At 46.5% G+C, this 14,158-nt stretch overlaps 1 protein-coding gene across 3 annotated transcripts; it reads left to right on the top strand.

Annotated features, from left to right (window-relative positions):
• The first annotated feature begins 57 nt into the window (after window positions 1-57).
• MRPL14 (mitochondrial ribosomal protein L14) lies at window positions 58-13,223 on the top strand. Of its 3 annotated transcripts, XM_081294665.1 has the most exons (4): window positions 93-186; window positions 6,435-6,483; window positions 10,693-10,782; window positions 12,717-13,223. In XM_081294665.1, exons 3-4 carry the CDS (start codon window positions 10,712-10,714, stop codon window positions 13,081-13,083), a joined length of 438 nt encoding a protein of 145 aa, XP_081150791.1. In that variant the 5' UTR covers window positions 93-186; window positions 6,435-6,483; window positions 10,693-10,711; the 3' UTR covers window positions 13,084-13,223. The 3 variants fall into 3 exon arrangements, with proteins under 3 accessions (XP_081150792.1, XP_081150791.1, XP_081150793.1); XM_081294666.1 differs by lacking the exon at window positions 6,435-6,483 and having other exon boundaries at window positions 58-186; XM_081294667.1 differs by lacking the exons at window positions 93-186; window positions 6,435-6,483 and adding an exon at window positions 487-630.
• Window positions 13,224-14,158: the final 935 nt, after the last annotated feature.

Below are 14,158 nucleotides of genomic sequence, written 5' to 3'. Positions count from 1 at the left end.
GGGAGGAGGGGGCGGGACCCCGCGGGTTCCACCCCCCACGCCAGCACACGCAAGCTGCGCGCGCACTCGCAGATCGCCGCTCGCCCCGTGAGGCCGGCGCGCAGGCGCAGGGGGAGAGGCCGCGTGGGGGAAGGCGGTGCTTGGCCAGTGGGGCTCGCGGCGGGATATTCCGGGGCAGCGAGAGCGGTATGGAGGGGGAGCGAGAGGGGGTCAGGTTCCTAGCTGTGCTCCTCCGGTCTCCCTTTCTTCCCTGCAGCAGGGGAGGCTCGCTCCCTGGGGATGGGTGACGGAGGATTTGTGGGCCCTTTGCGCCTGGGGGTCAGTGGGAGGAGTTTCGACGGGGAGGGAGGCCTTAGACCTGGACCCTCCTCTGTCCCATTCTCCCTTTCTCCTTGGGCTGCGGGGGGTCCCTGCAGTTTCTGCGCCTCCCTCCCACGCACCCGGCCCGTGCTCACCTGCCTTCCCAGGGATGTGGAGCCCGCCTGGGAAGGGGAGGGCTGCGCTCAAGCCTTGGCGAGGTGGTTTTGGAAGGTCACCCTGGCGCGCGGCTCCCGCAGTTATCTGCTCCTCCCTCCCCTTTCCAACTTCGGAATGGAGATGAGTTTGCTAGGCACTTGGATGGCCTGAGGAGTGAGTCCTTGCTTTCACTTCTGTTTGCTGAGTGTCTCCCCTGGTGCAGGGGGTTTCCTGGTTTCTCATTTCACCAGAGACTGCAACTAGCCGTAATTAAGACTGGAAAGATGGAAAGAGGGAGAGACGGACTGACTTTCTGTATATACCCCCACAAAGATAGGATCACAAAGACCCGATGAGCACCATCTTTAATTTCGTTTTCCTGAAGGGGACAAAAAAGGAAGCATTGCTTTCCATAGTTGACAGTCACTTTGGGTTACTTGGAAAATGCTGGCGATGTGGGAAATACTTAAACCTTGCAACCACTGCTGGACAGAAGGATACTGCCTATTTGGGAGCCACTTGTTCTTGTAGTTGGTCGATGTCTGTTCTGTCTAATGGCTTTTTAAAGGTTCTGGGGTAGCTTGTAAATTGCAACTGTAAGACTTGATTAATTGCAATTTCCAAACTGTTGATTCCTATCGGTGAGTTAGAAATCAGTTTAGAAAATCTCGTCCATCGTTTTTAAAAAGATGAAATAAAAATTATCCGAGGGTGTTGCATTTAGTAAGAATATTGCTTCTTGACACTTGCTTTAGGTGTACACACGTGAGTGTATAAAGAGGTGTTGTACAATGTGTTTCCGTGTGTCACAGTTAGAAAATTCTGAAAAGCATTGATACTCCTGTACCCTGTTTGCCCTCTTGTCTTCCTTAGCTTGAGTTTCTTGTGAGTTCAAATTGCCCAGGGGATGCAGTTAGTATACCAGGAATATACACTGAAAGACAGAGTGGTATCTTCCAAGAGGTTACTTCCTAGGAGAGAGAAAGTTCACTCTTAGTTCACTGGAAATACTGAAAAATGGATTTCGTTGAGGATAGGAGATAAATTGGCTTTTTTGGGAAAGGGCAGTTTTTCAACTGTGACACAAAGTTGGGTGGGGTGAAATTGCTTTTGTGAACTTTCTGGTGGCAGGAGTCTTTGTAAGCTTGGATTCTAAGAATTGTTTTGGGTAGGAGCAAGCAGTTGATGAAAAAGGATAGGCTGTGATTTTTTTTCTTTCCTTTTTTTTTTTTTTTTTTTTAAAGGATTCTTCATTTTACCCCTAGACCTTTTTGGATATATATTTTGTGTGGAACTTTTTACATTTTTAACTTTATCGTAATAAAACTAGTGTGACCAGTCTAGCGCGGCTGGAGAGTTCAAAGCCAACTTCAGCAATGGCCAGGTACTAAGCAACTCAGTGAGACCCTGTCTTTAAATAAAATTACAAAATAGGGATGGTGGGGATATGGGTCAGTGGTCGAATTCCCCTGAGTTCCAACCCTGGTACCAAAAAACAAACAAAAACCCCCAAAACTAATGTGACCCATTGTTTGCATGGATCAATCAAATTCATGTTGGGGCCAAAGAACACTAGTAGTGGATACTTGAAAATGGAAATGGGGGGCATAGTTACCTGGTTTTGGGCCTCCAAGATCACTGGAAGACATTTCTTAAATATTATTTTTAAAAATTATAAAGTTATGAATCTGAACATATGGTTGGTTGATTCCTGAGCTATTCCTACCTATCCCTAGTTAGGTTCATCACCTATTAAGGAGTATACGGACCATTAGGTGACTCTTTTTAGTTAGAAGATGGGAAGCATTTCAGCGAGCCTGATAAGAATTGAGTTAGGTGCATTGTAGAATCCATAAAGAAACAGTCTGTTTCTCAGGAGTAATTTAGAATCTCCTCAGCTCCTAGAATCTTAGAGGATGCAAAGGTCCTTTAAAACCTATTTTGCTCCACTCCTGTCCTCATTATTGTGATATTTGGATAGATTTTTTTTCTTTTCTTTTTTTTTTTTTTTGGTACTGAGGGTTGAACTCAGAGGCCCTTTACCTTTGAGCTACATTCCCAGCACTTTTTTTTTTTTTTTTTTTTTTTTTTACTTTGAGACAGGATCTCACTCGCTAAGTTGCTGAGGCTGGCTTTGAACTTGTGATCCTCCTGCCTCAGCCTCCCAAGCTGCTGGAATTACAGGCACCGCTGCACCTGGTTGTATTTTTCTATTGTTTGTGTTAGTTGGGTAATTCTTACAACTTGGGGTGGAGGGGCTTGGGAGTGTCACTCAAAGTCAGGTTATGATTTAACCTTCCATTTCAGAGGCTGATGGTTGTTTGGGTTGTTGCTCACCCTGGTATGATTTTATAGGTATGTTAACAATGACAACCAGTGTGTAAGAGAGGACTGAGATTCAGGTCTCAGCTTTGTTGTTCTCTGGGTTAGGTAATATGCTGAATATTAAGAAAGATGCAGGTAGCTTATTATTCACTAGGGAAATATGGGAAAGAGTAGGAAAGTCCCTGTCAAATACTTAAAAATTATTTATGTCTTTATGAAGGAGAAGAAACACTTTTCCATGCCCACTCTAAGCTGTACTCCCCGCCCGCACCCCTGTTCCTAGGCATTGAATCCAGGGGCACTTTATCACTGATCTTTCATACCCAGCCCATTTTATTTTGAGACAGCTCTGCTAAGTTGCTCACACTAGTCTCAAACTTTTTGATCCTCCTGCCTCAGCCTCCTGCGTAGCTGGAATTACAGGTGTGCGCCACTGCACCTGGCTCACCCTAAGCTAAAAATCATGGTGCTTCCCCAAGATCAAGGAGTGAGGCTGCTCTTCCTGTTTAGGGTCTGGGAAACAAACTGCTTATCCTGCAGATCTGGTCCTACTGAGTAGTTCCCAGGGATTTCCCAATTGATCCCTTATGGGAGTGAAGCAGAAGCACTTGCCTCTTTGCTCTTCCTAATAACCTCTACTTGACAGGGTCAGGTTGACTTGGAGAATTGTTGCCCCTGCTCCTACTGGGGATTGAGCCCAGGGGTGCTGTACCACTGAGCACTATCTCAGCTTTTTAAAATTTTTTATTTTGAGACAGGTCTGGCTGTGTTGTCTGGGCTGATCTCAAACTTGTGAGCCTCCTGCCTCAGCCTGCCAAATAGTTGGGATTGCATGGGATTATGGGTTTGTGCTTCCATGCCCTTGCTAGACCTAGAAAAGTGATTCTTAGGCCACAGACTTAATGGGAGAGGAGGGGAAGCCTGGGTGAAGGAAGATGCTTTCCATCAGCAGCTTTTCCTCTTTGGTTTTAGGTACCCCCAGTCCTATACACCCCAGGCTTTGGCTTTTCCTCACTGTCCTCCTCCTCTCCTGACATCTCCACAAACCTGGCTCTTTGCCACTGACCAGTGTAGGTACTAACAGAGAATATGTGTGCGATTAAATAGACTTAACTTTGCCTTGTGCATTTTTTCCTGAGTTTGACTACACCAAGAGCAATACAAATTTATTTCTGAATTATATTTGTTTGCCCATCTGTGAGTCAGGGATAGGAGGGGGACAAAGGTAGACTAGATTAAATTTACACATTAAAAGACAGTTTGAATGAGTGAGAATTGATAGATGAATCTAAGACTACTGCTTTACTTTTGTAACAAGGTGGGACACAAGTTAAACAAATATAAGACAGAGAAACCTTGGGCCTGTTCATCCTTTGTGGATCAAGTTGAGAAATGTGACTTTTAATTTTTTTTTCTTTGCAGTTCTGGGGATTGAACCTAGAGCTTTGTATAGGCCAGGCAAGTGTTTTACCACTAAGCCACATCCCCAGCCCGAGAAATGGGATTTTCTCGGTGACATCTGTGGTAGACATTTCCCTTTTGCTTTTTAAGGATGCTTTGCTCATTGGTAGTGGTGATTGACAGGTGATTCTGAATCAGCTGGCTGTGCTGGGTATAGCATGGATACTTACTGATACTTTTAAAATTTTTTTTAGTTATAGGTGGACACATACCTTTATTTTATTTTTATGTGGTGCTGAGAACTGAACCCAGTGCCCCACATATGCTAGGCAAGCACTCAACCACTGAGTCACAACCCCAGCCCCCAAGAGGCAGCTTTTTATTGTCTGATTTTTAAAGTTGTGCAGCAGTTTTTTTTTTTTTTTGTACCAGGTATCTGAGCCCTTTTTATTTTGTGAAAAGCTCTGGTTAAGTTGTTTAGGCCCTTGCTAAATTGCCGAGGCTGACCTTGAATTTGTGATCTTCCTGCCTCAGCCTCCTGAGTCCAGGATTACAGGTGTGTGCCACCTTGCCCAGTTTGTGTGGCAGCTTTGACAAAGGAGTGCCCACCTTGTGTGTGTTGGATTTTAGGTGAAGTCTGCTAGAGGTTAAGCAGCAGCATCTTAGGTGTGCCGTTGTTGTGCAGGGTGTGATAGAAACAGCCTTGGGTTCTGGTCTGGACTTTGTTGCCTTCTAACCTGGGATGAGTTAGCAAGTGTCACAGTGTTTCTGACTTTGTTTCTTCATCTGTAAAATGACACTTAACTGCCCTGAGCCCTCATAGCTAGTCCAAGTCCTTAGTCTGTTCAACCTCACAAGACTGTTGCTTTCTGTGTTTGTCTTTGTGTTTTCATTGGGTGCTTAGGAATGAAATCATCAAAGAAAATGATCTGGGCGAGAATACTTTGGGAATTGCAGCATGTTACAGTTGTGTGAAGTTAAACACATACATTCATCTTTCTGAAAGGGAATTTTTTAATAGCCAAATAGAAATGAATCTCTAAGTATCAGTAGAAGTATTTATTAGTCCAGGATGATTGGGAGAACCCTGCCAAGATCAAAGTATCAAACCTGCATGATGGGTGAAGCATCTTGAGAGTTCCTCCTTTTTTAATTTTTTTTTTTTTTTTAATATTGGGAATTGAACCCAAGGATGCTGTACCACTGAGTTACATCCCCATCCCCAGCTTTTTTTTTTTTTTTTTTTTTTTTTTGACATAAGGTTTTGCTAAGTTGCCAGGCTGGCTTCAAACTTGGGATCCTCCTGCCTCAGCCTCCCAAGGCATTGGGATTATAGGCCTGTGCCAGCGCACCCGCCTGAGAGTTCCTTTATTTGATTCTTCAAAGCTGCCAGGCTGTTGCCTTTCCCTGCTTTGATGAAGAAGGACATTCACAAGCTCACACTAGCAGTTTGTTCTTTTTGTGGCTGGGCTTTGCATTTGATTTCTTAGTGTTTCTTTTCCCTTCTGTTACATGCTAACAAAATCTCCTTTAAGCACTCATTTCTAATTATGCTGGACTTTTTGTTTTCTTCCTTTTCTATAGAGCCCATTCCCCTTGAAAAGCCTTTGAAATGTATGACCCATTCTAGGCACCTGAATTTTGTCATTGTTGAGGTGGAGACAATGTATGGATAGATGTGCGCTGGTTACTAGGCTTGCTGCATTGTGGGTAGAGCTGCAGTACATTTGGCTGATCTTCAAAACTCAAGTAATGGTTATTTTCCAGCTTTCCAGCAAACATTTGAGGTGTCGGTTCTTTTTGTCTGTTTTATAAACTCAGACTTTGTGTATGAGATCTACCTAAAAATGAGTCCCCCAAGCAGTCACTGGGAGCCTGGGTAAAGGGCGCAAGAAAACCTCCTCAAACCCCCAACATGGAAACTCTCTTGCGCTGGAGGTTGAATTGCAAATCAGTTCTGTCCATTTGACACACGTTCTTTGGCTCTCGCCGTGTGCTGCACACTGACCAAGGCAGGTTCCCGTCTCTGCTCCCAGGGAGCGTTTATTCCAGTGGACCTGTAGGGTGATGAGCCAAGAAACAACTCATTTGTGTATCTGTGAAACCGAAGCCATCATGCCCCTTGCACTCCCTCCCCCCACCGTGCTTCTACAAACCAAGGGATCTTAAAGTTAAGCCAAGATGAAAAATGAGCCTGGCTCTTGGATGGATGGCATTAAGCAATTTCTCTTCCCTCTTCTCTTTTAACAAAGAGGCTGTGATTTATACCCTGAAATGGAGGGTAGTGCTCCGTACTGACCGGTAAGTGGCATGAAAACCCCTCTCTGGCACTACTGTCTTCCAAATACCTGGCTTCCTCTTTGAGAGTTTTGACTCTGAACAATGTTGGCTGTGAAAGCGTTATGTATAGAGTAGGTTTGAAGTGAACCAGGCCCTATGTCCTTGGGAGGGGTATATGCTGGGAAATAACCACCAAGGTCCATCAAAGTTGCTTTGAAGTCAGTTGCTGCCTCCATTACTCATCCCGGGTCTGAGGCAGATCTTCAGGGGTGGGATGAGGCACGTTCCACAGTGGGCAGGGCAGGCGCCAGGCCAAGAGGTGGATCCAGGGGCCTGCAAACGAAGCACAGGCTTCTCCCAGGACTGGCACCTTCCTGCCACCAGCAGCGTTCTGCAGTGTGTTCACCTGAGAGGTGCAGGTCCCCATGTGCAGATAGGTGCCTGCAGCCTGGGATTGTGGCCTGGAGCTGGGGTGGGGTGGGAGTGGGGCCTGGTTTTCTCCCAGCCGGCTCACTTTACTCCATTCAGCAAATGCCTGTTGTGCTCCTGCTATTTATCTGGATCTGCTGGGGAGGATAGGGAGGAGATAATAGTTTTTTTTTTTTAATTTTTTGTTTTTTTGGGGGTAAGGGATATATAATATAGTAAGTGAAATATTTGACTCTTGCGCTTTAAGGTCATAGTAGTGCTTATGGGTGTCCATTTGGTGACTAAGTTGTCTGGGTCAGGATGGAGGTCAATATCAAAATCACTAAAGAGGTAGTGAAAGTTTTCAGGGTTTTTTTTTTCCTTGTAAAAATGGAAGCGCTCCCTGGAGGCATGACTCTGTCACTCTTGTGTCCAAGGCAAGACGTGTCATCCCTGCCATCTGAGTCTGTGTGACTCCTGAATTCCTGTAGCCAGTTCAGATGCCGTGCTGTCAGGTCCTCTGTGGTTTGTGTGTTTTGGATAATAAGTAGCAAGGAATAGAATGTTAAGGGACATCAAAAAAAAAAAAAGGGTCCAAGTTTGTTTAGTGTCTGTGTTCGGGTAGTGCGTGCTGTTTCTGACAGTTCCAGCAGGTTACAGAGAGTCCCCAGTGTGCAGGAGGGACGGCAGCTGGTGCTGCAGTTTTACACAGGCTTCTTAGAGATAGTGGGCTTGGGACCAGGTCAGAGGGGTGGGCAGAGAAGGGGCATAGGTTGTGGGGTGGCTTGAGAGCGAGGCGGGGAGAGGAAGTTTGGGCTTGTGCACTGACTGATCTAAGGAGTTTAGTGGGGTGCCTTAAGTGCTGGGGTTTGTGGTGAAACCCAAGCCAGGAGAGTTCTGGGAAGCCCCTAGACGCTCTGTCCATGTTCCTGAGGAGCAGTGCAGAGTGGAGAGGCAGGAGGAGGCTGGGTGTTGTGATTCTCCGGGGAGGGAAGGTGGGTGGTGCTGGGTTATCTTAAGGAGTAACCTGGGAGCCTCCTTTCTCCCAAGGAGCCAGACCAGGGGCCTGCCAGCGTCAGGCCAGAGGGGACGGCAGCCAGGACCAGAAGAACTGCTCCCCTGTGTGTCTCCTTCCCCTCCCGCCCTAGTTTTAGTTGTTGCTTAGCGTGGAGTTCTTTTCACCACCTACACTCTACAGATTATCTCAAGACTTAAATTGGATTAAAGTGAATGATTTTCACCTGGTGTTTGTCTACATTTTGATTGATTCGGCAGCACAGAGTTGGCTATGAGTAGAATGAGCATGTGATGTCAGTATTCTTTTTTTTTTTTCTTTTTAGATGTAGATGACAGTGGAGTGTATTTTGACATAAAACATGGAGTATAACTTCCCTTCTGTGGTTATACACCATGTGGAGTTTCACCGTTTGCATATTCTTATGTGAACATAGGAAAGTTCTGTCCAGTCCATTCCACTGTCATTCCTAATCCCACCTCCCTTCCTTTCCCTTCTTTCCACTTTGTCTAATCCAGTGAACTTCTAACCCCCCCCCCCACCATTGTGTGTTAGCATCTACATATCAGAGAGAACATTCAGCCTTTGGGTTTTTGGAATTGGCTTATTTCACTTAGCATGATAGTCTCTAGTCCATCCATTTACTGGCAAATGCTATAATTTCATTCTTCTTTATGACTGAGTAATATTCCATTGTATATATATGCCACATTTTCTTTATTCATTCATGATGGCAATGTCTTGATGGAACAAGAGTGATTTAACAGTTGGAAAAGTATTGATATTTAAATTGCAATTGCCAGGTTTACTCCCTGATAAGTAAGACCATGGGTTCAGGAAGCCAGCTATTTGGTTCAAATTTTTGCCTTGTCAGTACTAGCTGTGTGTCCTTGGTCAAGTTATTTAACCTCTCTGGGCCTCATTTCCTTGTGTGTAACACTGAGGCTAATAATAGTACTCATTTCCATAGAGTTTTTGTGAGTTTTAAATCAGAGGGCAATGTAAAGCACTTAGCCTGGTGCCCAACACATTGTAACCAGCCAGTAAATGTTCAGAAAGAAAGGAGACGGGCCAGATGACCCTGGAAGCTGCTCAACTCGGGAGCTCCTCATGTGCAAGGTGCTTGTGGTGGGAATGTCTTAGACCCAGGCCACAGTCATTTCTGGTTCTGGTTCTTCCCTTGACAGGTTGTGGGCTCGATATAAGTCACTTAATGTCTCTGTGAGATGAGCTGCGACATCAGGAGGAGGAGGAGGAGAGCAGGTATGGGGTGCCAGGCCCTGGGCTGAGTGCTCTGTGCAGTGTGTCTGGCCCAGTCCTCCTGAGCACAGGATCTGTCAGTGTCCCAGCGTTTCACGTGGGAAAAGCTCAGCACTTTAATTACTTGTCCAGGGTCATTCAGCTAGCAGACATGAACTTGGCCTTCTCTGTCTGTCGCCTGTGATTCCGTGTGTCAGTTGTTAATAGTTTCATAGGCTAGCTGCCTGCCTTTGATTTAATTTTCAGATCACAATTATATTTGGCCAGTGCTTCATGGATTGTTTTAAGAAAAATACTTGGGAGTAAGCCTGTGATTTGAGGCTAACTTGTAGTTCACATGCATTTGTGGAATGTGTAGGCATTTCTGTGGTAGTTAAAGGGTCCTCCTCACCCACCTTTATTAAATAAAGTCTTATCTGAGGTGCTTTGAAGTTGTGCAAAACAAAGCCAAGTGTAAACACTACAGTGTTGAGTTTGGCTCTGCAGAGCTCTTGAATGAGACCCTCTCAGTCAAGTGTTTGGGTGGAAGAACAGGCATATTCTGCAGCTAGAACCCACAGCAGGCTGTAGGCGCTCTTGAGCACACCCGTGAGTGGTGTTGAGGTGTTGCAGAACGCTGGTGACTGTCATAATTGATTGTTAAGGTCGAGGTCTGCAGACTGGAGTCACGAATCTTAGGCTGGTATTGGCTCTGTCACCTCTGCCTGCTTTCCCAAGCCCACTTTCAGCTCTAAGATGGTGTCAGTGGTTTTTCCATGTTAGTGTTGTTGGGGAGACTGACCCAAATATAGACTTTGGTCAGTGACTTGGCAAGGACGGTCTTTGGCTCTACTTTGTTGACCTTGAGCTATACAGTGTTCTGACTTTCACATTTGGGGGAAAGGTGATGTAGTGACAAGCAGATGGGCAGCTGCTTAGACCACCTATTTCCTTTTTCTCTTTGTTTTGTACCAGTAATTGAACTCAGGGGTGCTTAACTGAGCACATCCCAGCCCTTTTATACACAGACAGACACACACACACACACACATACGCACACACTTGCCAGCTTTGAACTTGCAATCCTCCTGCCTCAGCCTCCCAAGCCACTGGGGTTACAAGCATGTGCCACTATGCCTGGCCAATCTACTTTTTTTTAGGGGATTAAGGTCTGATATCAAAAGGTATTCAAGGGAAATAGTGTGTGTGCAGCTCCGTGGGGTTTTTGGGCAGTAGTCACTAGTTAGGGCATGCTAGAGGACTCAAGTTCTCCTGCCTGTGGAAGTGACCGCGATGCAGGCATCCCTGTGTTGTGATGTTACTTACTGTGGAAGTGTTGAGGGCCAGTCCTGCTCTCTGACCCCAGAGTCAGAATGTGAATCAGCAGAATTTGGAGCTGGAGTTCTCCATCTAATCGTCTGTGTATCTTTTAACCACTAAGATTTATATTTAGTGACTAATAGTCTTGTGCTAGAAGTGCCATCTCCCACACAAGTCCCCAAAGAAAACTGGCTCTGAGTCAGGACTTTGACTTTGAAATCAATTTTTTCTTCCCCCTTTTCCATCAGGATTTGCTGTCTGGCGCCCATGACTGTCTTTAGTGGGCTCTGGGGCCCCGTCACCAGTGCAAGCAGAGCCTTCAGCCAGCGCTGTTTCAGGTAACTTTCCGCATTAAGTTCTCAAAACTGTGCCTTTGAGTAAACCTCTCATCAGGGCTGGTTAGTATGGAAACTAGATTGGGAGGAGAAATTCAGGGAAGTGTCTTGGGGTCAGGGAAAGCTAAAGGAAATCAGCTGAGCTGGAATTTGGCAGGATGGTGAATGGTGATGGTGGGTAAAGAGGCGAGTTCTGTCTGGTAGGTGACAGGGACTAGCATATGATGGAAGCTTGTTACTTTTCAGTCTCTGTGAGACTCTTACAGAGATTCTGACATTTCTGACCTGTCATTCTCCTGGGGCATTAAAACTTTCTCTTTTAAGAATGGAAAATGTATTTTAATTACAAAATAATACTGCTTGTTATTAAAAAAAAAAAAAAGCATGGTAGAAGTGTGACCTCCTGTCCTCTTTCTAGACACTAAGCTAGGACAGCCCTACCCCATCAGTGTCCCCATGCCACAGGCATTTTCTGAGCACTGTGCCTGGGGCTGGTCATACAGAATCAAATGAGAGTTGCCTCCTGCCATGAAAGAGCTCTCAAGTGGGCTACAGGAAGGAACTTGAAAACAAATAACTCCAAGAAAAATTGATGAGTATAATAATAGGGTACTTGGGAAGGCTTGAGCCTGGAGCTGCCAGTGGGGGCTGGGGGGGAGGAAGGCAAGGAGGCAGTCTTCCCAGAAGGGAAGTGGGCACAGGTCCTGCCCAGGTCCTCAGGGAGGCTGGGAGGTAGTGTACTTAGAGTTTCCTGCCAGCTGCTGGGGCCCAGCACAGGTGTGCAAGTGGTAGGGTGTGTGACCTCAGAGGCGGGTAAGTTGGGATCAAGTTGTGAAAGTGGAGAACTATTGAACATTTCTATGCCGGGAAATTGCCTCAGTTTTTGTTTCCAAAGAGAGCCCTGGCCAGCAGAGTGGGGTGCGGCAGGAACCAGTGAGCACACCTGTGTCACAGTTGCAGAGCAGAGGGAACTGCTTAACAAGGGGCATCGTCAGTGAGGGTACAGAGAAAGGGCAGTGCTTAGGAAGTGGCGTCAGTAGGACATGCTGCTGGTGGATGTTTGATGGTGACAGAGGTGTATGGGTGGGAGCTGGAGTTTCTGGAGAAACCATTCCCTGAGTAGGAAATGCAGCAGCAGAACGGGGCTTGCAAGGGCCCCAGGAGGTCAGTGTGCATTGGCGGTAGGGCAGGTTCTAGGGAGCCCTGGGGAGTGGAACTATAGGACTGGAGATGGAGTTCACTAGTTGGCAGCAAGGAGAGTGGCTGAAACTGCCCAGGTGTGTAGAATGAGAGAAGAGGCCCTAAGGTGACTACCAGCAGTGAACATCTGGAAAATAGAGATCTCACTGTAGAGATCACTCTGTAAACACCATCTCGGCCTTTAGTACATACTCTAAAAAACAGTCAAAAAAACCCAACCCCTTTTAGTATCAAAATATTGTTACCTTGACTTAATTCCAGTTTCTGCAGCATGTGTCAGCGGATTCCCTTAGCAAGCCTGCTCGTTCCCATCTCCAGGTTCCCAGCAACACGTAGATGAGAGCATTTGGGAGTGAGTGTATCTGGGGAAGCAGGTTTTGCAGGATAGGCATTGGCTGTAGGCCTGGTCCATAAGGGATTCCTGAGTTCTCAAGAGATCTTTTGGAAATCAGAGGCTTTAAGTTAGAGCTGCCATGAATGATGGTGTAATAGAAAAGTAGAATTCTCTTTAAAATCCATCCAAATCAAGATCTTGCCACAGCAGCAGAAGCTCTTGATTGTAAGGGAATTTGGGTATACATAATCCTGCCTGCCTGTCAAGACTCCAGGGCTGATTGTGCTCTGTGTGTGTGTGTGTGTCTCTCTCTCTCTCTGCCATGAACTCTCTTGCCTTACGAGGCCATGCACCTTGGCCTAGACGGGAACAGGTCACAGCCTGTTTTTTTCTTTCCCACCAGCACCACTGGGAGCCTCTGTGCCATTCAGAAGATGACGCGGGTGCGAGTGGTCGACAACAGCGCCCTGGGGAACACCCCATACCATCGCCCTCCTCGGTGCATCCACGTCTATAACAAGAATGGGGTGGGCAAGGTGGGTGACCGGATACTGCTGGCCATCAGGGGACAGAAGAAAAAGGCGCTCATTGTGGGACATCGCATGCCTGGCCCCCGAATGACCCCCAGGTTTGACTCTAACAATGTCGTCCTCATTGAGGACAATGGGAACCCTGTGGGGACCCGAATTAAAGTACCCATCCCCAGCAGCCTGCGCCAGAAGGAAGGAGAATATTCCAAGGTGCTGGCCATCGCTCAGAACTTTGTGTGAACAGAGCCCAGGCCTCTGGCCGCAGGGGGCGTATGGATAGAGCAGCTCCGAGAGCTGCACCTTGGCTGAGAGGAGCCGCCTGCCATGTGGCTGCTGTGCGGGGTCACAGTGTTCCGTGAGAGAATAAACGTTTTCATGTATGTTTTCTTCCTGTGCTTTCTGGGATGTGGGCATGGGGTAAATGACACCCAAGCAGTTGAAAGGTGGCCAACCCGTCTGGCCACGTGTGATGACAGTCTTTGCATGGAACGGGCTATATGCAGGGGCTGGGCCCTTGCCTTTCTGGTTTGGATCCTATGATATGAGTTTATCCAGGATCGTCAGGCTCTGGGAAACTGGTATGAATCAAATGACAATTTATAATGTACCACGGAGTCTGTCACTTTCGAACTAAAAATGGTTTTGTTCTGTTTTCCATCCTTGTTTTAGAGGACCTGAGGTATGGAATGGTTGTAAAGATTACTGGGTTTTGGAATCGAGCAGTGGAACAGTGGCAGCCTTTCTTCACTCGAGTATTTCTCAGAACACTCCTTTTTTTTTTTAGAGAATTTTATTATTTATTTTTTAGTTCTCGGCGGACACAACATCTTTGTTTGTATGTGGTGCTGAGGATCGAACCCGGGCCGCACGCATGCCAGGCGAGCGCGCTACCGCTTGAGCCACATCCCCAGCCCCCAGAACACTCCTTTTTGCCCAGTGGCATAGGGCCTCCTCCCAGGACTGGTGGAGAAATGGACAGGTCCTTCTATTTTGAGATGACATAATCTTGGGCCTGTGCACATGATTCAGTGACAGTTTATCTTCTGATCACTTGTTGGCCTCGTTGGGAAGATTAGGAGCTCTCTTAGTGTCTTTAATGGAATCTTATCAGGTCATTTATAAATTCATTCATTTAAAATGCCTTGGGGGCTGGGCACAGTGGCACACAGGTCCGCTCGTGAGGCTGAGGCAGGAGGATCCTAAGTTCAAAGTCAGCCTCAGCAAAAATGAGGCGTTAAGCAACTCAGTGAGGCTCTGTCTCTAAAGAAAATACAAAATAGGGCTGGAGATGTGGTTCAGTGGTCTAGTGCTCCTG

This window comes from Spermophilus citellus (assembly GCF_964194105.1).
Source record: "Spermophilus citellus genome assembly, chromosome: 5".
Taxonomy (NCBI): Eukaryota; Metazoa; Chordata; class Mammalia; order Rodentia; family Sciuridae; genus Spermophilus; species Spermophilus citellus.
Note: the sequence above shows the minus strand (reverse complement) of the source record. Positions and strands in the feature narration are given on the sequence as shown.